The sequence below is a fragment of the Aptenodytes patagonicus genome, chromosome 2, assembly GCF_965638725.1.
Source record: "Aptenodytes patagonicus chromosome 2, bAptPat1.pri.cur, whole genome shotgun sequence".
Classification (NCBI taxonomy): domain Eukaryota; kingdom Metazoa; phylum Chordata; class Aves; order Sphenisciformes; family Spheniscidae; genus Aptenodytes; species Aptenodytes patagonicus.
The window spans coordinates 43,009,540-43,037,391 of record NC_134950.1 but is presented as its reverse complement, the minus strand read 5'-3'; the positions used below and the strand labels follow the sequence as shown (position 1 = coordinate 43,037,391).

At 41.3% G+C, this 27,852-nt stretch overlaps 1 protein-coding gene across 1 annotated transcript; it reads right to left on the bottom strand.

Annotated features, from left to right (window-relative positions):
- Window positions 1-998: 998 nt before the first annotated feature.
- BPNT2 (3'(2'), 5'-bisphosphate nucleotidase 2) lies at window positions 999-25,737 on the bottom strand. The gene is made up of 5 exons (XM_076329683.1): window positions 25,338-25,737; window positions 11,452-11,611; window positions 10,432-10,527; window positions 8,394-8,555; window positions 999-6,915 (listed from the first exon to the last, which is right to left on the bottom strand). The coding sequence occupies exons 1-5, from the start codon at window positions 25,722-25,724 to the stop codon at window positions 6,644-6,646; spliced, it is 1,077 nt and encodes a 358-aa protein (XP_076185798.1). The 5' UTR covers window positions 25,725-25,737; the 3' UTR covers window positions 999-6,643.
- Between the last annotated feature and the right edge of the window lie 2,115 nt (window positions 25,738-27,852).

Sequence of the window (27,852 nt, the reverse complement as noted above, 5' to 3'; positions counted from 1 at the left end):
ATACAAGTCAGTTATGCAGTTCAGAATGATCCTGGACTCCACAGCTCGCCAATTGGTGCTACAGCATGATCCTCAGCATGTTTTTGGCCTAAGCAAGCCAGCTCCATCCCAAACCATTTCCCAGGCACAGTTCAGTAGTCTGCATGAAGCCGGACACTTTTCAATGAGCAGTCCACCTGCAGCCACCCCGTTTTGGAGTCTGAAAGTAGTAGTATGTACAATCAGTGTTAGTGCCAGAGCACAATTTTAGGCATGCTGAAACATAGCTTTTGTGAGTACTGACCGGACTGTGCCGGCATAGAGGGAGGCTGCTTGGCAATTTCAGTTCGTACCTGGGGAAAGATGAGAATCAGGAAAGCATGTCAAGGACAGCACTGCCAGGGTGACACACGACATCATTGTACCTCCAGTCTTGCACATATTGGTAGGGGTGACAACAACCATATTTGAAGCTGCACCCAAGAACAGCCCAAAATGCCATACTGATGTGGGATATTAAAGCATCTTTCAACTTACTGCATGGTTTCACTTATGAAGAGTGGCACATTACTAGAAAAAGGGCTAGTAATGGTAGAGTTTGGCAGGACACTAGAAAATCATGGAAACAAGAGACTCAAGCAGAATGAAGTAACATAATTAGGATGAGTCTTGGAGATGATGTTGGAAGGAAAGCTTCTTCAGATCCAAGGAAAAATACTGTATGAGGGATTTTTAAGCACTCATTTTCCATCACACAGATCCACCAGCTTTCAGAATAAAACACACATATGAAAGCAAAACCAGTGGACATCTTGAATTGTATTTATCATGAACTTGGCTGGACCTGCCAATAACAGTAATCCCTCAGGCAGAAAGTCCTGCACACACGATGGACATAGCACAGCTGAAGCAGCCTGACATGCATTACCAGAAAAAGAAAAAAAAAATATCTGGTGCACAAAGAAACAATAAATACCCAACAGAAAGACAAGATATAGGAAAACACCCTCACATACCAGTATTTTCAGAGAGTTTATTTATAGAATTGTTATTTCAATTTGGCACACAATCAGAAAATGCTAATACAATTTGGTGGGACAACAGGAAAAATGCCGGAGTGTTGCTGGCCCTTTGGGGAGAAAAAAAAGAAATGTGAATTCCAAGTAAGGAACAATCTGGGTTGAAAACGGTATTATCTGAAAGTGGGCTCTATCAGCTGTAGACCATAAAAAAAACCTGAAAGACTTAGAACCTCAAGACACTGGGATGTTTCTAAGTCCTCTAGTAATGTAGGCTGAAGCCGCCAGAGGCGAGTTTAACACAACCCAGGTTGTTTGCTCTACTGGCAGAAGCTGAGCTCTTCAGAACTTAGCTTGATTTACTGCTCGTGTTATATCTGGCTTGCTTCTGCTCACATTGAATTCAGTGGGAATGCTGCTACTGACTTCAGCAAAATCAGGCCTTTCAGAGGGCCAATGGAGCCTCCTTCATAAGCAACGAATCTCTGCACCCAGAGGAACAGAAGTGCCGAATGCTTGTAACATTACACCGAAAAGCTGTTTTCTTCTCCTGCTTTTTAAGACAGTTTTAACTTCTCCTTAGTCCATTTGCATCTTTTCTGCATGTCCGGTACCACCAATCACATGAACTTCTCTTCAAGATGTCTTTATTTTGTTGGCATCTATCACACTTTTGGTAGGATCAGCACCTTAGACCTTGGTCCCAAACATTAACAGCCTGAGGATAAACTGGATAGTTTGCTGCTGTGTCTCTCTTGTTCTGGGACTGTTTCCACTCCCGATCTCTCATTTTTCTTGTCCACATGGACTAAGAAAGGAGCAAGGATCAGGAAAGAACAGAAAAATGAGGAAGAGCAAAGAGGGAAAAGTGGCTGCTAATTCCTGGCGCCAGAGGGAGCCTTGGAAGGAAATTGGATGAGCACTTCTGAACCCCTCTCAGAAGAGCTGAAAGAGCTGGTGTAGCATCTGAAAACCATGAAGTATAAGGCTTCTTGATACGACCCGTAAGTGGCACGACCTGCTTGTGGGGTGGAAAGACACTCGCAGCAGGTGCTAGCACTTCATTCTAAGAGCTGCCATACAGAAGCTGTGTTTCAAATGTCAAGCAATCTTTGAGTCCTCAGTCTTGTCTCAGCAAGTTACATTACAGTGAAGTGGATATAGCGCAGCTTTATCATTGAGGATAGCAGGTCAGAAGATAGACTATGAATGCTATTTTGGCAAAGTCAAATCTGTAATTGTTTGTGTGAAAGAGCCTAAATCTCTACAACAAAGCATCAAAAAAAGGCTCGGCGTGAATGGCCTAACAGGAAGCCATCCATCCAGGCTTTCCTTGGTTAGAAGCAGTCTCCCCCGCCCTCATCCTGCTTGGACTTAAAATCACGCAGACATTTATCTGTGGTCCATTAAATCTTTAGTGTATGGTTATCTAACCCCTGAAGGACAAGAGAAATGAAACTACCAATGTAATTTAAATCAAGAAATGGAAGTAAGTGTCCTCTGTTACAATTTCTCCAGCACAGCCATCTGCTTCTTTCCTCTCTACTTCTCTAGTTTAGTTTAGAAAACAGATCCACAAAGGGGTTGGGTGTAACTGGGGAGACAGTAGCCTACAAAAGCAGTTTTGCCATCAGAGAAACTGCAACTGGAACAACATCCATGAGACAACGAAGCAGCCAGCCTCGGCTGGCATAACACAGACGAGGCCCGGCACAACACTCAGTCACTTCTCATTGCACTGACTCCGAAGGATGCAGACTCCTTGTTTTACACTATTAAACCAGGAGTATACAGTATTGCACTGCTGTTGTACAACTCCAACAGATAAGAGGATGCTACGAATGTGTTGGGGTACATTTGTTTATAAACAAAAAAGCAGAGATTAACGCCAGTGCTGACTCCCCTCCACGCCCCGATCTCCAACCACCGGCCATTTAAAAAATCTCTTCTCACACCTGAAGCCAATTAGAAAATCCGTCCACTCTAATGACCATGAAGTAAAAACAAATATATGAAACAACATCACTAGATGACTTTACAGCTTCACCTATATGGTTAATTCACCATCTGAGTAAGCAATCTCTGCTAAATATTTTCATTATTATTACGTGCTCTGTAGATCAGAACAAACAGCTCTTATGTAAGTCCATCTGTAAAAGTCTGGCAAATAGGTTAAACTTGAAACCAGTTAAGTACCATATTCAACCCTCTTATTTCTGTGTCCATTTATTTAGAAAACACTCATTCAAGGAATGAGTGTTAGGACTCTTGGTACAGTATGAGGTATCATCTATGCTACCATCTACTCTTTTTAGCAGAATGAAAAAGCGAAAATACATACAGCTTTAGAATAATTTCACTTGCAATTACCTTAATCGTAATAGCCACTCAAAAAACCCACCATTGGAAAACCAATGCTAAAACAATACATTCTCTTACTTTCCTTGTTTGGAGCTAGAATGATACCATGATTTTTTTAAATTAATTTTTTTAGAAAATTGTTTTAAGTAGCATCCCTAAAAATGGTATGACAGTTTTATGTGGAAAAGGCTAGAATGTAAAGAACAATGTTCTAGCCCAGCAGTACACTGGGGTACCCATGGGTACAGTATGATTGCTTACCGCTCTGGGCATAAACTTAAGCCACATCCACACAGCTGAGACCAAACAAATATTTAAGCCAGAACAGTGAAGTGTTTTAAAATGGAGTGTAAACGTAGTCAAAAAAACAGGATGTACTGAGTGTTAACATTATACAAACAAATATTGCAGTGCACTGGCACATGTGCACTAAGCAAGCACTTTTGAGTACTTGCTGGTCTGCATAAGAGTTGCATTTATTGTAAAATGACATCAGAAACTGATATTCACCAGGTGCTGACCTATTCTCATATCAAAGCAGCTCCTCTTTAAACTAGACTGGGAGACCCCAAGCACCACCTTAGGCCTTAGCTGTGGGAAAACTGTATGAGCTCAGGCTGTACCAGAAGTAATTAACTGGGCACCTCACTCTCACCTTTTCTTCATTTTCACAAGAAGTGAGACTGGGCCAATAAGGGTCCACTGTGAAAGGTACTGAACACTGTGAGCCATTGCAACAAAGCAATTTAGGATATAAACAGGTCTAAACAAGCATATCTCTTCCTAATGGAAGACTAGGTATTTTAGCCCGCATACTGGAGGAAGGAAAGGAGGGCTGAAGCTCTTCTTTGTATCTTATCTTCCTAAGGAAAAATGATTTAGGCAAATACTTCTGTATACTGCTCCATACCTTCAACTAAGAGGCAAGTAAGCCCTTGTACGATATGTAACATCTTATTTTTCATTTCTCATACAGAAGCTAAGTCTGATCACAGCTTATGCAAGGAAGTGATAGAATCATACCCAAAATAAAAGCAGTCACATTTTCACAAGGTAAGTTTACGCATGACTTCAACCTGAATCTAAAACCACAACCTGCCACAGACTTTGTCTTAATTGCCTATCTAAATATTGTGCATTCAACCTCTGTGACACAATTAGGTTTTTATACTAGGCTAACTATGGCTATTTGTCATATTTAGTTTTTAATCCGTGTTCTTTAACTAATAGACAAGAGAGATGCTTTTTTATTAGGCTTTAAGTCATTTAAATCAGCCTGAAGGAAAAACAGCTGCAGTCTTCTTGTAAAATATGACCAAAGCCTTAATAAATATCTGAATTTTTATTATTCACTGAGGTTTGGAAGCTCAACAAGTTTTTCAAAATAGATCAGCCCCTTTTCAAAACGGGCATATGCACTTATTTGTCATAGCATATAGTAGTTTATTAAATTCAAAAATTGGAAGTTAAGTTGCTTTGTGTATTATCTATATGTGTAAAAGCTATTTTCAAACAGCAGCAATAGTGTCAATTTTGGAAAAAACACCTAAAAAAACCCCTATCCGTACCAAAAGGCTAGTAGGACTAAGCTTCAGCCTACTGTGCCAGTAAGTTTACAAAATGGAAGTCTGTATTTGTAGTTATGCAACAACTGAGGAAGTCTTTTGGAAATGTGAACATTAGCTAGAAGTCAAAAGAGGTATCTAGACATGCTCCGCTACTGACGTAAGGAGAAAAAAGCCTTTTTAATCAGAATAGCACTATGATGAAAGAAGTGAAAATGAAAGTAAGAAAGAATTTGGTTTAAACGGCCTAAGCTTATACTGAAGAAACTTTGAACAGAAAACATCTGTATTAACTAAGAATTTTAGCTTTCTTGAGATGGGAAGGTTATCTACTGATAATTCAAATAAGAGGTACATTTTAACCTTCTGAAACCCTTCAGAGGGGTGCACAGAACAACAACAGATGGTTACACTTTTGCAGATAGAAGTCCACATGTTTTAGAGGTGCAACAAATCGTCATTTGATATCAAAAGGCCCATGTTCTGTTCTGTGTATATTGGGTTGACAAAGCACATTTTTCGGTAAAGTTTTGCAGACCCTGCTGTACTTCAAGTGCCACGTTCTTCAAACTTGCTTAAACAGATTCAAGTTCAAATGGTCTCTCTCTATGTAAATTTCCACAAACCAAGTAACTGCAAGCTGCCTGGGATGGCTCAAGAGCTTTCTGCAGAAAAGAGCGTGCCTTAACCTAAAAAGACAGAAAGTTATTTTTGGGGTTGTAGAAAAATTGCTGGTTTATATCTTATGTTGTAAATGGAAACAACCAATCGACTTACTATTTCTGTTAAACTCATTCCATATGACTCTGTCCAATGGAAAAAAAACCCAAACAAAAAAATGGGTACTGAAGGAAGAGGCTGCTTCTACAGGCACAAACACCAAATGATGAACGAGTCCTACATTAGAGAAAAATCGAGCATGCATCTTCAACACTGTACGCAGAAAACAAGGACAAGAAGTAACTATTAAAAACTATACAAGGAAACGTTGCCTTCTTTTAAAAAGGTATATGGAAATAATTCCACTGATTAATAAAACACTGATATTCACAACCTATCTGAACTAAACTGGTTTACATCTTCAGGAAAAAAGTCAAAATAGTACAGAACATTTCTTTTTTTCCTCTTAAAAAGCAGAAGGAGTGCCACACTGTCAAAGACAAACTGTTGCTGCATATAAATTTGTGTCTACCTTGTGCTTTCTGTTCAGGGGATGCAGAACACAGGGTCATGTTTCCTGCTAAATTGTTTACAGAGTTATCAGATGCCTATACAAACCAACCTTTTTTCCTACCTAATTCATTATGGAGTTGCTACAACTACAGTAACAAGATGCAAAAGGTTCCAAGAAGTTCCTGTGAGAACTACTTAGGTTATTTTATGAATCAATTAGGATTTTTCTTTAGTTCACCTACATTCACAAGTATATACTGTATATGCACCTTGAGTATAAGAACTGCATGAAAACAGTCTGAAAAAAATAAAACATGGAAACTGAGGTGTGAGGCAGTCAGTCCCCTTCCTACTTCTGATTATTGTTATTTTATTTTTTTTAAATACCACCACTGAAGAAACCCAACGCACAATATAGGCCCCAAACCCACACCAAACTGCTTTGCTTTGCTGTGCATCTTTCCCAGCAGGTTCTCACACCTGCTTCTTCAGACAGAGCATTTGGAGGCTACAAAAGCATGACTTGTACTTCTCCATCAGTCAAGTTTATTTGTGTGATGTTTTTTCCAGATCTGGAAGTTTTTCAATTAGTGCTTTATGGTCCATGTTGATACTAGCTATAAGTCCTCCCTCATTGCCATCTGAGCCAGTGTAACTAATTTCTTCACCAGTCAGGGTAGTCATATGGCCACCCAATGCTCTCAACACCGCATTTCCAGCGCATATGTCCCACTTCTTAATGTAGGTGACATGGATATACACGTCAGCTTCTTCTTGATTCTTTTCAGCCACATCAAGGAGGGCCAATACTTTATAACCTAGAAGAAATGGGCAGAAGTAAAAACCAAACAAACAAACAAACAAACAAACAAACAAACAAGTTAAACCAAGTTTTCCTATTCATCACAAAGGATAAATCTACTAGTAAGTGTTAATAATATACACATGCAAGTTTTAGGAAAGTGATGTCATTAATTATATCATGCCATCCAGTATAATGGCGGAGGCACCAATAAACTTTGTCTGCCCTCTGACTTGTCGAGAAAATTTGAAAAAGGAACACCCCCTACCCCCTCGATTTTTCCACTGCACCCCAATCAAAGCCTTGGGTATTTGGGACACATTATTTTTAGACAGCCTTTACCAATATGCTACATAGACTTATCTAGAGACACACTAAAAGAACAAGACTAGAAACTCAAATATAGTTTTGCTCTTAGGTTCACTCACTTCTTTCTCAATCTCTGTGTTATGCTAAAGTCTACCTTTTTTTCCTTGCTTTTTATTACAATAGAAGGAAGATGCATATACCACTCTAATAAAGCAACTCACTCCAGGGCATTCCCCTTTATCATACATTATGCAGTACAAAGTCATTGCTCAAAATAGCGTTCTTTCTTTTATGGAACGTTTTCAATTTTTCAACTGTTCAACCAATATGCTTGTTTCATTAAACTGTCCCTTTCTTTATCTTCTTATACAGAGTCAAGCCTTGGAAATCTACTATAATCAGTTACACTTTCACTTTCTTTATCATAAGAAAACTCGTTTAGATTCATTGTCAAGAACCTATGCAAGATCTTCTTGACTAAACAGTCTGTAAGGGAGCTCTAGCTTTCCATATTAAAGACACAGAAAGATACATTTCCATAAAATTCAAATTTTGCATGGCTTTTCCGAGACTTTAAAACAGCTATTGCTTCACACTAGTGCCTCACGTATTTGCATTCTGTCAGTAACACGCAGAAAGATATTGTGTAAGGTTACAAAAAGTAAGCTAAGACCTGTTTGGACTCAATATGAGGCAGATAAAAATGGACTTTAGTGACACTAGTTTTCTCTTGACATAAATGCAAGAAATAGTACCAAAACTTCAATGGCTTTTTCTTAAAACATTGTTTAATTAAATGTACTACTTAGTTAACTAACAACCAATGATTCTGCATTTGGTCATACAACCCTTTTTCTTCCACAGAGGCAAGAAGGCACCACTTCTTCTTTCAGTGAATGCACATCAGTGTGTTCAATGAAAGGACCACAACAACATTGCTGGTCCAGGCTTAGATTCACTAACATACTAACTTGTGAATAGCCTGAACTAAGTTTGCGCATAGGTTTCTATACACAGGAAAAACTGTGTCCCTATTGTCAAGCGCTTGCTTTTAGGGATGTGAAGAACGAAAGGTAAGAGGAAAAAAGAGGAGATGCCACAGTTATGTCCTTTTGTCTTAATAACAGCTATCCCGTTAAATCACTCGGAAGCAATAAAACGGATAGGATGCTTAAGGAACCAAACCTGCTCCACCAGCTGGGATTATCACAGTCTTATTTCCAAATGTCTGCCGTGCAACCTGCTCAACTTTTCCTGCATGAGAGCGGGATACAATAATCCTTGGAGTTTTCACATTGTAGGAGGAACGAGCTTTTACGTTTGACCCGCCATCCACCATTGCCCAGGCTACAAGAGAAACACAAATTCTGCTCAGATTTACAAAAGACAATCTCTGTTGAGTGTAAAGATAAAAGGATACTTATCTGAGAAAATGAAATTGATGCCTCTGACTTAATTTCCCTCCCTACTGTAAAAGAGAAAGTTAGGGCTGACATAAGGAAGGGGTGCATGCCCACATGTGCACACAAGTGGAAGAAAAAGAGAAATAGTCCACACACACACACTTTTGTGCATATGGCATTATCCTATGCCTCACTATTCTTGTGTGATACTTCCAAAAAGACAGAGTAAAAGGGAAAAATCCCAAGAAGTAATATTTAGAACTTGAAATTGGAAAGCCACCGAAGTTAAAAGGACAACTCTGAGTCAGAAATAGATCCAGTATTTCCTCAAACCACCTTTTTATAAGAACAAAAAGCCCCAGTACCCTTCAAAGCAGACAGCAAAATTGTTATTGAGTCATTTTGTTCAGAAGGATAGTAATGCTAAGGAAGGAAATAGCTCAGGAGGATAGTAATACCAAGGAAAATATTTGATGGTGGGTTTTAGAGGACTGGATTTAGAATACACAACCTCCCACTTGTTTCATCATGAGGTTCAAAGCCAAGCTTGGTAGGTGGCATCCCCTAACCATTAATTTGACATTTACTTAGCAGAGTAACCAGCTATTTCATCTCAGTAGAGGGCCAGATTGTATGGCAACAGACTGAGTTATGTGTAATAACAATGCTGACTGCCCTTTATTGCTTTGTATTTGTGTGGTAGGTAGCATTAGGAACAATCCTACTCACAACATATTGGTATTTCCAGCTTGGGAAATGAATACTCTTCACATAGAATGACAGAATTCATTGCATCTCATATGATGCCATGTCTGAACATTTCACACTTTGCTATTACTAAAGGAGATAAATTCTCAAAATTACAGTGCTAAAAAAACCATTTCTTCAGATAGATGTTGATACTTAGAAAAATATGTTCCAAAAACCCCCAAGATTCTTAAAGCACATTGGAATATAGCACATACTTAAATGACTGGAAATTAAGTTTATATTTAAAGACAGTAAAATATTTAGCACAAAACATTGAGCGTTCAGTGGGCAAAAAAAGAGAACAAATAAAAAAAATACATTTATTCGGTCTTAGTTTCTGTGCCAGAGCTACCGCGTAACTTCACAACTCTAGAGGTCAGTATTGCCTAAGGGAAAATGAGAACAGAAATTCTTGTTTCAAATATATAGTATGCAAGACGTGAATACTAAAACTACTTTGAAGCTTTCAGAAGTGCATACACATTGCCAAACCTGCAGCCATCCTCACTGATACCTCATTAATACTAAAGAATTAATTAGTTCAGGGTTGTGGCGTTAAAAGCATGTCAGATAATCAATAAGGCTACGCTAGGCAGTCTTGCCTGTTACATACAAACAGCTGCCATTATGTTCTTTAATCTATCTTTGTCATTCACACTGAATAAACACCAGCTCCTTGGTATAATATCATGGACCCAAGTTCTTCTGCTGAATGAGCAAAGTACTCTTCTGCTAAATACTAACAGCACACATAAGACTGGTCAGTATGTGTAGGTTTCACTTTCTTTGGTTTCCTGTAAACACTCAGATTGAAGGGATCTTAATTCTTAAACATATTTTCAGTTAGTTTGTTTTAAATGCATCATTTTTATGTTAAAGAAGGGCAGCATTCTCCTTTGTGGTTTTATAGCACAGAACACATTTGCAGCTCTAATTCCGAGGTCTACAGCAGTGCTCTTTTGCCCCAGGTACTATTTTCTCATTTATACCTACAGATGTTCTCTCAAACATCAAATTTTAATTAACGCTATGACTGAAGATGCTGGAAATATGTGAAGGCATAAAGGTACCTGTATATGCTGAGAACGGCTTGTGTATGACTCCTATTACTGGTTTACCATTTACAGCCACGCAAACCATTGTCGTGACGTACTGTCGAAGATCCTCTGTGGGCAAAATGAGAAAGTGAGCAAATTTACAGCCAAATGCCACGAACACAAAAAGAAAGCAGACCTGACATTATAGAAATGTTGTTCTTTGAAGACTAGTCTACATTCTGCCTCTTACAGTTATGTAACTTTGTTGTATCTTCAAATAACCTTGCAGTTTTCAAAAGACTTTAAAGACTTTTCTGTCTTCCAGTAATTTTTCCTGTTCAGTAGATGCTAACAGCTGTATCTTACGCAGCATGTATTTTCATGGAAATCTGTGCTCCTAGATCCTCTCTTCTCTGCCCCACCCCCTATCCTCTATTGGTTCAAAGCTCATAATTCAAATACCAAAGAACATTCACCTGAAAAGGTGATTGTATCAATGGAATATTTGCAAAAAAATCCCCCTTTTTCTGTTTCTTCTGCAGTACTTATCAGCAAGAATTTCAGTTGGATTGCCTTGAACTGCTTATGTGACATCTTAAAACATTTGAAAAAGGGGAAGATTGAATTATGCATGCTTTTTTGAAAAACTGTAACAAAAATTTTTTATATCAAGTTAAATAGGATATTCACTTAGTATTCCCTTTAAATAAACAAACAAAAAATATTCTGAGATATTTAGTGTTGCCACAGTAATAACTGAAAAAGAAATGTGTAATTCCAGCAGAAATCATAAAGGACAGTTACCATTTATTTTAGCAATTACTTAGTTGCAAGGAATACCAAAGTCATTTCAGAGTTGGTATATATAAAAGTAAATGCTACAGTGTGATAACTATAGGGATTTCATTATGCAATTTTTTCAATGAAATCACACTAGCTTTGACATAACACACTTTAATAAGAGATGTCATTTTAAATACTTACTATTTTGTCTCCAGTATAAAAGGCAGACATCAGAATTACACACATGATTTGTCAACAAGAATCAGCTACCTGTGTATTCTTGTGTAGCATCTAACGGATCGATCCAGACAGTAACACTTTCTGCTGGAACCTCTTTAGGCTGTACTTTTTGTTTTATGTCTTCAGGAATACTGCGATCCCAAGAGACTGTCTCCTGATCAGCTGTATCAACACGCTCTTCAGAGTTTATCTATGATAAGACAACAAAAGTAGTTGCATTAACTTATCAGATACAGTAACTGTGGTACTTGGGAAAATTACAGGTTTGCTCATCTTTTCTTTCTCCCTTCACCTCCAGCTAAAAGTGCATGAATTAGTAATTTTTCAGCAACTCACAAGCTATTACCGTCATGCAACAAGCAATGGAAAACCACAACCCAGAATTTTACTGCGAACCACACCACAGCTAGACACTGTTTCTTTGGCTGCAGCTCTTCCTACTGAACATTCTCACAGCACGAATAGCAGTTTTTTAAAATCAAAAGTTAAATGCAGTTGCTCCAAAGACTACAAGCAGAACATTTGACTTTGGAGAATCATGCAGTATACAGATATAGTAGCGGTCTAATATTCCATTTATACCGATCAGTAGATGCAGATTGAAATGTACAGATATTTTATCAACAAATATTTTGCAGACTGTGATATGACTTGGGGGAGTAGGAATCCTAGTATATATTCCTGCTTCCGGCATTGAGTTACAGCTAGCACTTTAAGCAGCTCAACTGGATGTAACCATTACACAACTGTTTATAAAATAGCATTCATCTGACAAATTAGTAACATTCCATATCTGTCTTTAGGGTAGGTTGGGCTAAGGACCTAAGAAGGCCCATGAAGAACATTTATAAACAGCAGTCAAAGGTCACATTTAAGCCTATTGTCACTTGCTGCCTAGCTTAGTGGATTTTATTCTGGACCAGAGGGCATTTCAGTATGCCGAACAGAGTGGAATGGAATAACGTTCTGCAAAACCCAATACAATGCCATTGTGACTGCAGTAGCAAGATATTTTTGGATCACAAGAGATGCATTTATCACAAAACACTGTACCTAATGATCTCTCATGTTACAAAACATCACATAACCTGGCAGGAAGAACTACTGGGGAAATATGGATCAACCTGCCTTAACCCATCCATACCAGCTTACCACCACTGCAAACACGGTTTATAGGAGAGCTGTAATGCACTTGGACATAAGCAGTACTAACAGGAGTTTAGACAAGTTCATCCCATTTACTTTTAGCACCTCAGTTACATTAGGAGACTAGTATTTCTATGCTCCTTCTACTGCCAATAAAAAGGAAATCATTGCTACTGTGCCTTTCAAGCTTCAGTCTGTGTGAATCCTTCAGAAACACAGTGCTCCACTAATTACTCAGTAGGACAATGATGCTTATGGCTTAGATGTGTCAGTTATACGTGTCTGAAGTTGAGTGTAACCAATCTGGACTTTTAGGACATTTCAGAATATTAAGTACACAAGCTTTTTTTTATTCTTGCTAACTTTAAAGGTGGCTTCCTCTAATATAATTCTAAAGGGATGCCAAACTGACTAGCTCTGATGTCCAGTCAAGGCAAAACAGTAGGCGCACATGGGATGCAATGTGTCTACAACCTAGAACCACTAATTTCCCTTTACTTGCTACACATGGAGTCGAGACTTCTAGCTCAGATTCAGATATCTGACTGCTAGAGCAGACAAATCCCCTCTGACTAAAACAACATGTTATTACAAATTTGGCAGGCAAGTAACATTGAAAGACAATGAAAATAAAGAAATGATCAGATTACGTTTGAACGTTACAGACTTTGTATCACCAGGATTTTTACCTAATTTACATCATGACAAAAAGACATGACACACCTCAACTGAAACAGATTATTAGCAAAGGGTTAAGGGCCATCTTCTCCAAGAGAATTCAAAAAAAGAAAGCAAGCAGAACTGCAGCAACTCCAGCCATACATCATAGCTGTCTTCTCACGTAAAACCAGTATTTGAAGCATTGTATGCCAAACACAGAGTCCTTGAAGTTGCCATGACATTTACAAATTAAACATCTGTCACTGTACAATAAACCTGACGATTGTGTTTTCCCCAAGGGAAAACAGTCCTGAAAAGTCAAGATGACTAGTCCCACAGACTTGGCAGCCTCCACACAGCCCCTGGGCAGTTTAAGTTCCACTAGCATATTATGCACCACCATAAAAAAAAAAAAAAACCAAACCAAAAACATTTCCTCAACAGATGGAAGAGGCGTCCAAAAAGTTAAAGGGTTGGAACAAATCCTCAAAAGGAAGAATATCTTGTTAAACCTGTTGTTACAGTACACTAAAATTAAAAGACTATCTGAAAGGTATTGTTTTCAGAGAAAGACCTCCTACTAGTTCAAATTTTGTAGCGGTGGCCATGATGCTGCAGCATTTATAATGCTTGTGAGGAGCGTCTCCCAATAGCTGTGATTAGTCTACCAAAAAAAAAAAAAAAGGGGAAAAAAAAAGTAATAGTGATGAGGTTGCAGAGCCATCTGAAGGAAAAAAAAAAAAATAAAAAAATCATCAGCTGGGTCACTGGTTCTTCCATTCATATGACCATTTTACTCTGTAGCCTTGGCTGAATACTCCACAAGTCACAGTTCAAGCAGAAATTCATAGCCATTCCACCACATGCAGTTATTAAATTTATTTATTGTTAGGAAGCTAGATTATAGGTTTTGCCAGACATAGTTGCCTGAGAGAGGATCACCAACCCTTAATGCTAGGAACTACTTCCCTGCCCCCTCCCCTTTTTTTTTTTTAAATGCATGAGAATATACCTGGAAAACATGCCTTTGTGTTAATATGATGCTCCATTCCTACCTATCATTCTCATTTGCTGGAAGCCTCCAGAGGCCATGACCTTACATTTCAAGCTTTTCTGTAGTGATATGGGTATGTAGTTGACTGCATTCCCAAGTCTTCACTCAGAAATTAGGAGTAGCTATGGTAGAGAGACAATCACAACACCAAATATTTCAGACAACAGAGCTTGTTCCAGCAAGACACTCTGAGTCAATTAAACTGCTACATTAGTGTAAATAATTATAAAGTTTGCATGCTTGCTATCATATACATAACTTTGCCTACTCCTAAGAGTCAAATTTAGATAGCAACCCATCATGCAAGAACTTGACACAGCAAGCAGAAGACAGAAATAAATAGCTATGTGGGGTTAGCCGCCTAATAGCTGTGAGCTGTAAAAACCCGTCTCAGGAAGTTCTGTAAGCTGCCCACCAACACCGACCTTAACTACATTTCAGCAATCTTCCCCAGAACTGCATCAAACACAGAGATTTAATGAAATATATGTAAATCAGTGAATGGACTACTGCTGAAAGGTAAAAAAAAAAAATTTATTTTATAAACGAGGCAGTCTGGCTGCATCACACCAGTGCAGAGCTTCCTCGAAACAAGCCTGTGAGGTGCAGGAATCGCGTAATGGACGAGGGATGCTGCTCACGGGACCCAGCAGCAGAGGTCAAATGGTAACACCGGGATCAGCCCACAGTGTGCCTTCTGAAACACCCAGGCGTTCCCAGCCTTCGGAAACCCATTGCACAGAAAACACTCTCCTCTGGCATGTTGGTGATCGGAATACGGATCTGCTCAGGGACACGGGAAGCAACTCAGGAGTGTACTACAAACACGTGTGGATAAATGTAGTGCTCTGAACAAACAGCCAACAGTCGCGACCACGTAAGGACATCAGGGAACCTCACAGTGGCTCGTTGTCCTACGATGGGCTGCCCCCTACCAGTGCTCCACGATGTCTATGTGGTAGCTCATCACCCAACAAACCTACTTGAATACTAGATAGCTGTCTGTGGCGAGGTGAACAAACTCAGGCTTTTTCCTGGTTTGGAAGAGTAGGACACAGCTATAGCTTTGCCTTTGAATTCACTCATTAAAGATAAATTAAACTGAAAAAATATATGCTAAAAAAATTAAATAGAAGTTTCTGTTCAAATACATAAATGTTTTTTAAATAAACATCAGTACATGAAAATGCAAAGCTTTTCTTAGAAAGTGTTTGGTGGTATGTGAATTTTATTTAAATTTATTACTGCCCCTCCTTCCCCACATCCTTATCCATCCCAATACTCATTTTGTATTTCAATATGCAAATAATCCAGTATCTTGAAAAAAGATGAGGTAGCACAGCTCTTTATTCCTGAATGTCAATATCCCCATCTGATAATTAAGTCCTCTCAAATCCAAATCTCATGCTGTTTTATTAGAATAGAAAACAAAATGAGAACACAAATACTATCCCACCTGTTATTATAAAGAAGAAATACTAATTAAGCTACTCGAGGTAAAAACAAAACAAAAAACCCCCACAGTTTAGGTAACAATAAAAGATAATATTCACTAGCCAGAATACGAATATAAGAGTATTCCATGTACTAAATTTCAAGAACAGAGACTGGCACAGGTTGCCCAGAGAGGTGGTGGATGCCCCATCCCTGGAAACATTCCAGGTCAGGTTGGACGGGGCTCTGAGCAACCTGATCTAGTTGAAGATGTCCCTGCCCACGGCAGGGGGGTTGGACTAGATGACCTTTAGAGGTCCCTTCCAACCCAAATTATTCTATGATTCAATGGACAAGTCTATTGATTTGAATGGGACCATGAAATTGAAAGCCTGGAGGCCCAGACAAAATAGCGTGCACAAGGGAACATTAGTAAAACATTAACTGACATTTTACTTTGTTTTTCTGCTTTGTTAAGGTTCTAACTCTGCATGACATACACTTCATCAGTGATTACGCAATGAAACCATTACGCATACCCAAGATTCAAACTTAACTTTGCCATTTGTATTCACATGACAGGAGATGGAGGAAAGGAACGGAGGTACAGAAGTAAGTAAGTAAATACAAACATTTGCCCACCTCTCTGGGCAATAAACCAACAATGATTCTGATACCTTCTTAGTGGCTGACTGAGAGATGTCTCCTGTCGACAGTGAAAGATATTTTATCACTATATGCACTCTCTGGACTAATGTCCAGAGTAACCAGTAAGAGGATACCCACAACTACGCACCTTGAAAGGCGTACTGACCTACTAGGTGGCTGCACAGGACTGTACTTGATTTGCTGTTATTTGACTGTGCTTCAGAGATGTCACAACTCAGGGGAGAGCAGTTCAACCAGCAGCTTTTGGTCTTTCGCCCACTTACGGGCCAAGCCTCACACCTCACCCCCTCAACCACTGCCATCGTGCTGCTCCGAAGAGTGACGTGCCCTTATGACCGCTACACTACAAGTCAGACTGTTTTACCTCCATTTGCTCAGCTTCTCTCTGTTTTCTCCCTCAAATGTATCAGAGGTGAAAGCTGTCTCATCTTCTCACAGCATCTGTACATGCACAAATCGGGTGAAGGAATCAGATGCCAAAACCTCTGAATGTAAACACCCACTCGGCAAGTCAGGACATATAAATATGCACAACAGGAGAGCACTCTCCAGGAGAGCAAGAAGCAGTCAAAGCCCCATATTTCCAATAACCGAGGAAAGTATCTAACTTACCCTGGTTACGAAACAGGGCTCCGAAATCTGCTACAGAAGGACGGACTTGCATTCACACCAAGACTTAGTTCACCTGCAGCCAGGACCACTCATGATCCCTCCCTTCCACCTTTCGAATTTGGGGGTGGCAAGTAGCAGTTTTCAATATGAACGAAAGCTGTTTCCTGAAAGCTTATATTACTTGACACTGAAAAGAATGCAAACTTGGAAATCAAAATATCACCTCCTATTTTAAGTTTAAAATGCCTTTAAGCTTTAAACAATTTCAATAGTAGCCTTGCCAGCAGAGTCAAAAATTCTAGTTTTATTCAATACACTGACATTTTTAAAGCCAGCTGCTTCCTTTTGAAAGGGTTCTTTTCCTCCTTAGATTACCACAACATATTAGAAAGGAAAAAATTAGCTTTTACAGGTGATCTTCTTCATGACTTTCAAAAAGGTTCCTCTTGCTAGGGTCCAATTTAGAAAGAGTTTTAGCAGGATAGATTTTGTTATGGAAGGATAGAGAGGACCTTGCTGAATCACATGGTTCTCTATATAAATAGCTTGTTAAAAGGTAATAAAATATATTTTTATACAAATGTGTATGGTATAAAATTAATATATAAAATAATAAAAAGGTATAAAAAATGCTGATCTCATGTTGTAATTAATTTGAAATGAAAACAACAAGTAATTCTATAATAATGCCATGACACAGATAAAGGAGGCATGCATTTTTCAAGGCACAGAAGTCCAGACAGACAGAAAAGTTCTCTTCTACCGTCAACTACATCTTCATTTATTTTTAACGACAACAAGAAGTCACTTCATGCAGGAACAAGTTGACAGGATGTGCAAAGAATATGGACAAGCCTAAATGCCAAAAAGCTCGATTAGTGCTTATCAAAATTCATTACATGGCTTTGGTTATTAAGCCAGCAGGAAGCAGAATGAAACAAACAGGTTTTCATAAATGGTAAAGATGTATCAGATGACAACTGTTCTTCTACTGACTTATGATGAATAGAAGTCAGTAAAAACAACAAAAATGCAACAGAGGGAATCAGCATAGATCACAGAATTCACAGAGTTTACACCAGTAATCTGTTGAAACAGATTAGAATTTTAGAATTTAAAACCAGTAAAAGTAATAAAGTCATTAGCTCCCAAATTGTTTCAGTAGATGGCAAAATTCTCCATTACAGTTCTGTACAGATGCAAGTCTAGCAAAGAGAAAGGGATGACTAGCTTGTCATGAGATTTGCAACACTACTTTTCATTGTAAGAAAGCAGCCAAATAAGGCCTGATTAGAAGTCTACCAATACAGTAAATAACACCAAGAAAACTTCTGCTGTTTGTGAGTGGCTCCACTACTAAGAAACTCAAATCTTCATATGCTCAGCTGACAGATTAAACACCCCTGGTACACACACAAACCAAATGAACTACTTGCAATTACATCTGAAAAGATAATCACAGAACTCATTACCATAAAGTTACAGGCTTTAATTTCATTTTAGGTAGAGAGCCAGCATAAGTCATCCAGCATCAGTTAAAATCCATGTTAACAGATGCATCTCCAGACAACACCTATTAATGAGATTTCAATTAACATTCACACTTCTTGCTTTACTGAGAAACCTGTTGGCAGTTGCTAAGATCATCCCGGTCAGAAGAATGTTAATTTTTTTAAAAACCCTAAGACCTGAGGATGCCATTTGCCCAACATGAAGAGACAAACTACTGAACTTATTCAGCAAAGCACTGAAATCCTTCTGAAGTTTAAGTAGCATTTTGTTATTTAAACCTACATCTTTAACATATCTCTCTTTCCCACAGAATCGGTATCAGATGCAGAGCTTGCCATCTCAGATGAAATTCCAGTTTTCTAAGTATGACAGTTGGCACTGTGGTCAGAAGCTTGTAAACAGCAGGTTTAAACCTAGAAAGTACTTCAGGTAGCTTGATAAAAAAGAAGTGCTTGGAGACATTAATCTTCAAAAAGTGAAAATAATTCAGAAGAAAATCTCATTAAAAGTAAAACTGACATGTTCTTAAATTTCCATTTCAAACACTGACACCCAATTCCAGCATTATCATGCACAAAATTGAAATGAGGTATTTATCATCTTTCTTAACTGGGAAAGAGGTAGAAGAATGTTTGGACTCAGGGAAGTGGCAAGACCGATAAAAAGATGCTTGAAGAGAAAGACTGGGATACAGGAAAACTTGATTTCCATCACAGTCACAATAAAAAAAAAAAAAGAAACAAAGGACATTTCTCTATTCAGTATTTACACTACAAAACAAGACATATAGCTGGTGCAACTATAGAACATAAATCAACGCACTGGTCAAAAATAAGCCCAAACAGCTGAAAATGAGAGTATAGGGCAGAATTCATTCTGGCAAATAAGACTGAAGTATGCATCCTGTGAAAATAACACTAGTTATCATAGAATAACTATGTTCCAGTGTTTTACCACCCTCAGGGTAAAAAACTTCTTCCTTAGATCTAGTCTAAATCTACCCTCTTTTAGTTTAAAGCCATTCCCCCTTGTCCTGTTGCAACAGGCCCTGATAAAAAGTTTGCCACCATCTTTCTTATAAGCCCCCTTGAAGTACTGAAAGGCTGCAATAAGGTCTCCCCAAAGCCTTCTCTTCTCCAGGCTGAACAACCCCAACTCTCTCAGCCTTTCTTCATAGGAGAGGTGTTCCATCCCCTGATCATTTTTGTGACCCTCCTCTGGACCCGCTCCAACAGGTTCGTGTCTTTCCTGTGCTGAGGGCTCCAGAGCAGAGACTCCAGGTAGGGTCTCACCAGGGCAGAGTAGAGGGGCAGAATCACCTCCCTCGACCGGCTGGCCACGCTTCTTTTGATGCAGCCCAGGATACAATTGGCCTTCTGGGCTGTGAGCGCACATTGCTGGCTCATGTCCAGCTTTTCATCCACCAGTACCCCCAAGTCCTTCTCGGCAGGGCTGCTCTCAATCCCTTCATCCCCTAGCCTGGATTGATACCAGGGGGTTGCCCTGACCCAGGTGCAGGACCTTGCACTTGGCCTTGTTAAGCCTCATGAGGTTCATGTGGGCCCATTTCTCAAGCTTGCCCATGTCCCTCTGGATGGCATCCTGTCCCTCTGGTGTGTCAATTGCACCACTCAGCTTGGTGTCATCTGCAAAGTTGCTGAGGGTGCACTTGATCCCACTGTCTATGTCATTGATGAAGATATTAAACAGTACCGGTCCCAATACGGACCCACGCGGGACGCCACTTGTCACCAGTTTCCATCTGGACATCAAGCCATTGACCACTACCCTCTGGATGCAACCATCTAACCAATTCCTCACGCACCAGACAGTTCACCCATCAAATCCATACCTCTCCAGGTTAGAGAGAAGGATGTTGTGGGGAACCGTGTCAAAGGCCTTACAGAGGTCCAGATAGACAACATCTGCAGCCCTTCCCGTGTCCACTGATGTAGTCACTCCATCATAGAAGGCCACTAGGTTAGTCAGGCAGGACTTGCCCTGAAGGTGAAGCCATGCTGGCTGTCTCGAATCACCTCCCTGTCCTCCATGTGCCTTAGCATAGCTTCCAGGAGGATCTGTTCCATGATCTTCCTAGGCACAGAGGTGAGACTGGCTGGCCTGTAGTTCCCCGGGTCTTCCTTTTTTCCCTTTTTAAAAATGGGGGTTATGTTTCTCCTTTTCCAGTCAGTGGCAACATCACCGGACTGCCACAACTTCTCAAATACGATGGATAGTGGCTTAGCAACTTCATCTGCCAGTTCCTTCAGGACCTGCGGATGGATCTCATTAGATCCCATGGACTTGTGCACCTTCAGGTGCCTTAGATGGTCTCAAACCTGATCTTCTCCCACAGTGGGTGGCTCTTCATTCTCCCAGTCCCCACCTTTGCCTTCTGCAGCTTGGGCAGTGAGGCTCGAGCACTTGCTGGTGAAGACCGAGGCAAAAAAAGTCATTGAGTACCTCTGCCTTCTCTGTATCCTGGGTAACCAGGTTTCCCATTTCATTCCGGAGAGGGCTCACATTTTCCCTAGTCTTGCTTTTATCCCCGATGTACCTATAGAATCTTTTCTTGTTGCCCTTGATGTCCCTGTCCAGATTTAATTCTGTCAGGGCTTCAGCTTTCCTAACCTGATCCCTGGCTGCTCAGACAATTTCTCTGTATTCCTCCCAGGCTACCTGTCCTTGCTTCCACCCTCTGTAGGCTAATAATATAGTTATATAGTGCAGAAGCAAAATAACAGAATTGTGTGGGTCACTTTAAAATTGGCTTTTTCGTAGTCGGAGGACAGAATGACTTTGGCCACAGTGTTAGTTTAAGGAACACATCTTCCTCTGTCAATCACTCCTGCCTTTGTGAGCAAGTAGGTCTGCTCCTTCAGATGCGCTGATGCAGGCTGTTGGTAGGGCCATAATGTGAAGTGAACCAGGGTATTCCTAAGTCATCTTTATTTTACATTTTTACCTTGGATACATTCAGTATCAAGCTCCTGACACTGACCCCTGGACAAGCGGCATTAGAAAAATGGAAGACCCCGATGTGTGGTACTGAGAGAGAAGCTCTTTTACCAGGTAATGCTGCTGAATCCCTGGTATCATGAGATCATCTCTTCAAACAGAGAAGCTCTTCTGGGCAGAACGTACCACTGTTTCTGGCCAGTCTCTAACTGGATTTGGAAACACTGCTTCCCCAGTCCCCCTCCCCCCAGCAGCGGGGCTGGCTCGAGCATCTCCTTAATCCCCTCACCTGATTCCCATCCCAGTCCTTCTTTATCACACCACCACTGTGCTAGCAAAAGGAATAAATGGGGCTGCATGGAGAACCAACCAGGAAAGCAATGAAGTAACCCAGAAAAGATAAATAAAAAAATGAAAAGGGGCAGAGGGGATGATTATACCTGGATCAGAGCTTTAACTTGTTCTCAGCATGACCAACAGGCGAGGACAACACACTGGTAGTGCAGGAGCAGTAAACACCTCAACTGCAGTCACAGGCTTGAGGACTTTATCAAGAGAAACCACTGCATATATTTTAGCATGAAACGTATTTTAAAATCAACTGCACAAACATACTTCACAGATGCATGCAAATACTCATTGCTGGATGTTGAGTGTGATCAGACAACACTGGGTAATACCCGAGTTAGAAATAACTGACTTGCCCCTTCCTTTCCTATCTTTCTCATGCCTATTTCTGAGGGATGTAATAACAATACTCAACACCATTCAATTTGCTACACAATGATAAAACAGAATTGATCTGCTCCTCTTCGGTCTTACCTAACCTAGCTGTGAGAAGTCTTGAACTGATGCACATGCATCTATTTATGTCAAACAGAGCAGGTGATGTAAGCAGTGGAGTTCCTCTTCCTCCGCAGAGACAATATCTTTACTTAAATGAAAAGACAAAGGCAAAACATTTTCTATAGTCCCGTCCCCCCCCCCCTTCCTTCCTTCAGATTTTGAAAGCTTTTTATAAATCACAACTGCCAGGATTGTAAGACTCTTTCCAGATTTATTTCAGCTTCCACAAGCGAGAAGCCTAACTCTTCCACCTTCTCTTAATAATCACACCTTAAGAGAAGATCTGCTTCAGACAGACTGTTTGCATGCTTTCCCTCATTATGTCCAGCAGCACAACACAGGGAATCCAAGGCTGCTCACTGACTTAAGTTTATTTCAGTCAAATGACTTCTCCCCCTGGTTATATTTAAACGTTGGACAGCCATAGCTGTTCTTAGAGGATAATTAATGGATCATTTCCTTTGCATTATAGGCACATTTTGGCACCCAGTTTTTGTGCTGGTTTGTTTTTTTTCCTGGCTGCAGCATTTGGCACCAATTTAAATGTTGAGGTACCCCTGTTAGGCTCAAGGACTCAACAATGTGAGTAAATCAGCATTTTGCATAAGTTTACTCTTGGAATTCTTTCAGGTTTTGTTTGACGGCTTTTGTTAGCAGCATCTTCTCTAGCGAGAAGAGAAGAGGGGTTTTATTTGACTTCAGCAATTTTTTTATTCTGCAGCATCCCTCTGTACATGGGGATAAGGCTAGAGGCATGAAGTGTGATACTTCTTATAAGATGCAGCCTTATACTGCCTCCCATGAAAGGTGTCTCAGGATATCTTCTACAATCCTCATATTCCCACTAAAACTGCAGCAGGTCTGTTCTATGAAACAGTAGCAGTTTTAGATGTGTTGTGCTGAAGGTACATATGAAGGATTTGCAGACTGAGATGAGACCTTGACTTCACACCTGAGAAGCGTATAGTGTCACATGTATATAGTAAAACAAAGTTTTTATTTTGGTTTGGACAAATGTGTATGAATACATCTTCATCATAGTATAGACTTCAAGAGACAGCATGTCTTATCAGTATATACAACTTAGTGGATATTTTTTTAAACGCCGCATGAGATAAGCTGTTATTATCCAGATCATGTACTCAGAATACTAAATATCCCAGAGCTGATCTGTCAGATTGAATAACTCTGGATCAGCTGAAAGATTTGTCAAACAAACTCTCCCTAGTCATCCTCAATGCTCAAGCTCAGTCAATCTAAGGGGGGGGAGGAGGAGAAAGACAGGAGAAGAGAGGAGAAAGACATATGTCTGATTTTTTTTCCAGTCCACAGATGTATACACACATTTTTGTCTTCATATTGTGTTTGAGAACACATCTGCACTTTAGAAAGTACCATTTATTTTTAAAGACTAGCAGCACAAGTCAACTGTAAGGAAAATAAAAAGGAGTACCGAAGTTTTTTTTAAGAGTAGATGTTCAAAGTTAACACCCTCTGAGAGGAAGACCTACAAGTCAGACTGTCACTGCTAGGCATCCCAGGCACCAGACCAGAGTTTACACATGTGACCACAGACACGGAACAGGCAATACAGTTCACTGAGCTCTTCAAGCCCAAACCGAACCCCCAGCTTTCTCTAGAAGCACGGACAACTCTTAGGTCTAAACTAATGAAGTCCTTCCATCTGTGGAAGGGGAGAAAGCATACAGGTTTCGGGCAGTGATACAGGTATGCTGTAATGCCAAGCTCCGTGAGGACACTGAATAGCAAAAGAGAAGAGCGGACAATACTACTTCTTCCTTTAACGCAGGGCCTGCGAAGGTGGCTTGCCATTGACAGACAATCCAGCAATCTTCAGAACATAACCTTCATAATCTTTCTGTAGAGAAAGATTAATCACATATCAAGTTTATTTCTGACATTGAAGAATTTGGTGTTTCCTTTAGATTTCATATTCAATGGGTTCTCTAAAACACTTTAAAAAAAAAAAACCACAAAAAAACCCCCCACACCACCCTGAGGAACTTCCAGAACAGCCACTGAAAACTCATTGAGTAGTACCTAAACAACCAAAAAATAAACTTAACTACACTACTTTTTCTCTCAATCTGTCCAGGAAAAGCATGCAATCATCAACTCTGAAATCCAAACTTAGGGTTTTCTACCCGTTTCAAATGACTGTAAAAAGCTAAGGAATTTAACATCAAGAGACTGAACAGAAGTTCCCATTTACTAAAGCGAAAGTGGAAACAAAGCTGACAACAACCAAAAAGCCTCAAAGTGTGGCTCTGGTTTTGGGTGCAACCTCAAGTGTTAGACGCAGATTTTGGAGGCAAGTGTACAAAGGGAGGTGTACACCTCATTGGAGGGAGGTGTACACCTCATTTTGCCCACGTAGGCAGAGAGCTGTAACGTGACACAGCTGTTAGCTTATCTGCTGTCCCAAAGTCACAAGAGCTAAAAAACTCAGATGTTGTAACGCTACGTTCCTAGACCTCAAATCCTCAACCCCTTCTCCTCACTCCTGGCTCTCCCTAAAACTTAAGGCAGGAAGGACAACTGGCAGGAAGGACAATTTAAGAAAACAGCAGCATTGCTAATCTCAGCATCATAAACACATGCAGAATCGGCACTATGAAGTTACCTTTATCCTTAACCAGAGGCAGCGTAATTCACAGTGTTCAGACTCGGCGTTTTCCCCCCCTCACGTCCCTACCATTTCAAACATATACTTCCACCTTGCATGGCTTCGCTCATACATGATCCAACTCCTTCCCTTGCAACCCAACGCCCACGGCAACAAGTACGAGGTGGCACTGCCACAAAATCGGCAAGAGGAGAAGCAAAAATGCAAAGTAAGGGCAGTATTTCCCGTCGGCGGTTACAAAACGGAGCGCTGACACGTGTCTCCCCGCAAACGGCCGAGCCCTTGCGGCGCGGGAGTCCGGCGGGGGGGCGCCCGGGCCCGCAGCAGCCCGCCCGCCCGCCCCCGTCCCCGCCTCACGGGAGGGAGCCCGGCACCCACCTGGACGGCGGGGAAGGCGCCCTTCAGCAGGTAGAACATCCTGCGGTTGGAGAGGAGGTCGCCGCTCGTCAGCTGCTCCTCGGCCCCCTCCCGCGTCTTCCCCTTCGCCTTGGCGTTGAGGACGTTGCCCTCGCGGACCCGCTTCACCTCCTCCCCGCCCCTGGCGGCGGCCAGGACGGACACGGCCAGCAGCTCCCGCAGGTCCACGGCGCCGCCGGGCGCGGAGCCGCGGGGGGTGTCGGGCCCGCCGGCCGCCGGCTCGCTCAGCATGAAGAAGGCGAAGCGGCCGGCCAGGAATCCGGAGTAGAGGTGGTAGAGGACGCCCAGCCCCAGCAGGCAGAACACGGCCATGCCGAGCGGCGAGAGGCGGATCCCCATGGGGGCCATGGCCGCAGGGCGGGCGGGCAGCGGTGCCGGGCGCTCACCACAGTCCCATGGCGCCGCCGGGGCGCACCGCTCCGCTCCCTTCCCTCTGCTACCGCGGCGGCGGGGCCGGCCCGGCTCCACGCTCCCCAGCAGGCTGGCGGGGAGGCAGCGCCGTCTGTATCCGGGTCAGGCGGAGGCGGGGCCCGCCGCTTAGCACTGAGCATGTCCCACCGCCCTCTCGGTGGGCTCGGCTCGGGGGCTGGCGGGTGTTCCGTGCGCGGTGTGCGCCTGCGGCTGTCCCGGCGAGAGGCTTGCGGGGGGGGTCCCTTCGTTTCCTACCGTGGGCATGCTTGATAGCACCCACCACTCTTCGCCTGCTGGTTCTCCTGAAATGTGTGGGTTTGGGTCTGGTGGAGCTGCCCCTGCCTGCTTCTGCCCGCTCCTGGCAGCGCGACCACCTGCTGCCTGCGAGGGCTGCACCGCCCGCGGGTCCTGGGGCGGGAGCCGGAGGCCGCTCGGGAGGCGGCTCGACAGGCCGGGAAGGAGCTTTCTGTTGGAAATTGCTGTTTGCATAAGTCGCCACTTAATTTCTGAAGATTTGCTGTTAGTGGCTCTGAGCATAAGTGCTGAGCATCTCTCGTTTTTCACTTACTGGTTAGGGAACTTTGGGACTCTCGGCCCCTTTGTGCCACAGCCTGCAGGAAGGGGGCTCGAGGTTAGGATTTCCTTTCATTCAGTAAAAGGAAGCAAATCCAACCGTTTTCCCAACCAAGTGGTGTGCTAAAGGCCTACCTGTCTTAATTCTTACTTTTTCTTCGCATCTCAGTTGGTTTTGGGGGAGTGTGAAACTGCATGTTTATGACCAGGATGGACATCTGGGGTGGAAACCAGGAAGAGTCACTGATTTTTTCTGTTCTCTTTTCTAATTCTCTCTTGTAGTTTTGAGTAAGTTACATCAGAAACAAAAGAATGAAATTAATTCAGAAGTGTTTGAGTTAATTACATGTGCTTTTACTCAAGCAATATTCTTGTCTGTTGATACACATGTTCTAGAAACAGACCTTGCTAGTAACTCTGGAAAGAAGTGATTACTAGGCATCATGCAATATTTTCCTGGGATCTTGTGTTTTGGTTTTGTTTGTTGTTTTTTTTTTTAAAGCTTTAAACTTAGGTAATCAAAAATGTGGAAACTAGGAAAGACCAAAGTTAAGATTGCCCTTGCAAACTGAAGTTGCCATATCATCTCCTCTGCATCTCCATTTTAATGGCATCTTCAATTACGTGGTTACATACCAAGTGTCCTGCAGGATAACACCCTCTCTGAAGTGTGCGTGTATGTGCAGGGACTGCAATTGAAAGAAAGGACTGTAGGAAGAGAAAGCATTGCATTTGAAATGGGATTCAAAAAAGCTGGATTTTACTCTTAGCTATGCTGAGCTATCCCCTTTTAAAAAATGCTAGGCAAAGTAGTCAACAGCTGCGCTGCCTGATGCTATCAGTAACAGTTTATGTGTGTTCAGTAAACAGGCATTTTAAACTACTGGTGGAGGAAACCCAGGAGAAGGAAGAAAACCTGCAACTTTCTGAACTGGTTTCTCACTTAATGGAAAGAAAATAAAATACTAGGCTTTTCATCCCACTGAAGTTTGCAAAGACTTTACAGAGGCATAGAAAAATGATGGATTTATTACTTGCTGCTAACATTTCTATGCCTGCAGTAAATATTAACAGTAATGTAAACTGTGAAGAGGACAATGCACAGAGGTCTCTTTATTTCAGTGATACTGTATGTACCATCTGTGCCAGGTTTGAGAATAAGCAGTGTTTATTACTGAATACAGTCACATAACCTATAGACAATATGGTGGAATCCTTTTTCTCTGTAATAATCTTATTCTGTAATTACCGATATAATTTTTTTAAGGTCTCAGTCTGGCACCTCCCGTGCTGTTTTCCCAAGATCCCTAGATCGGGTTCCTAATGTTTATCCAGGGTGCTGTTGACTTCAGCTGGGCTCCAGAGCACCACAGATATCTTTGCAAAGTGCTCCTGGCAGATGGCATAAAGGGAGTTTAGGCAAGGTTTTCTTTATGGCTTTAACCTGGAAGATGGGTTCCCAGAGACCATGATGTAGACACAAAATGTAAAT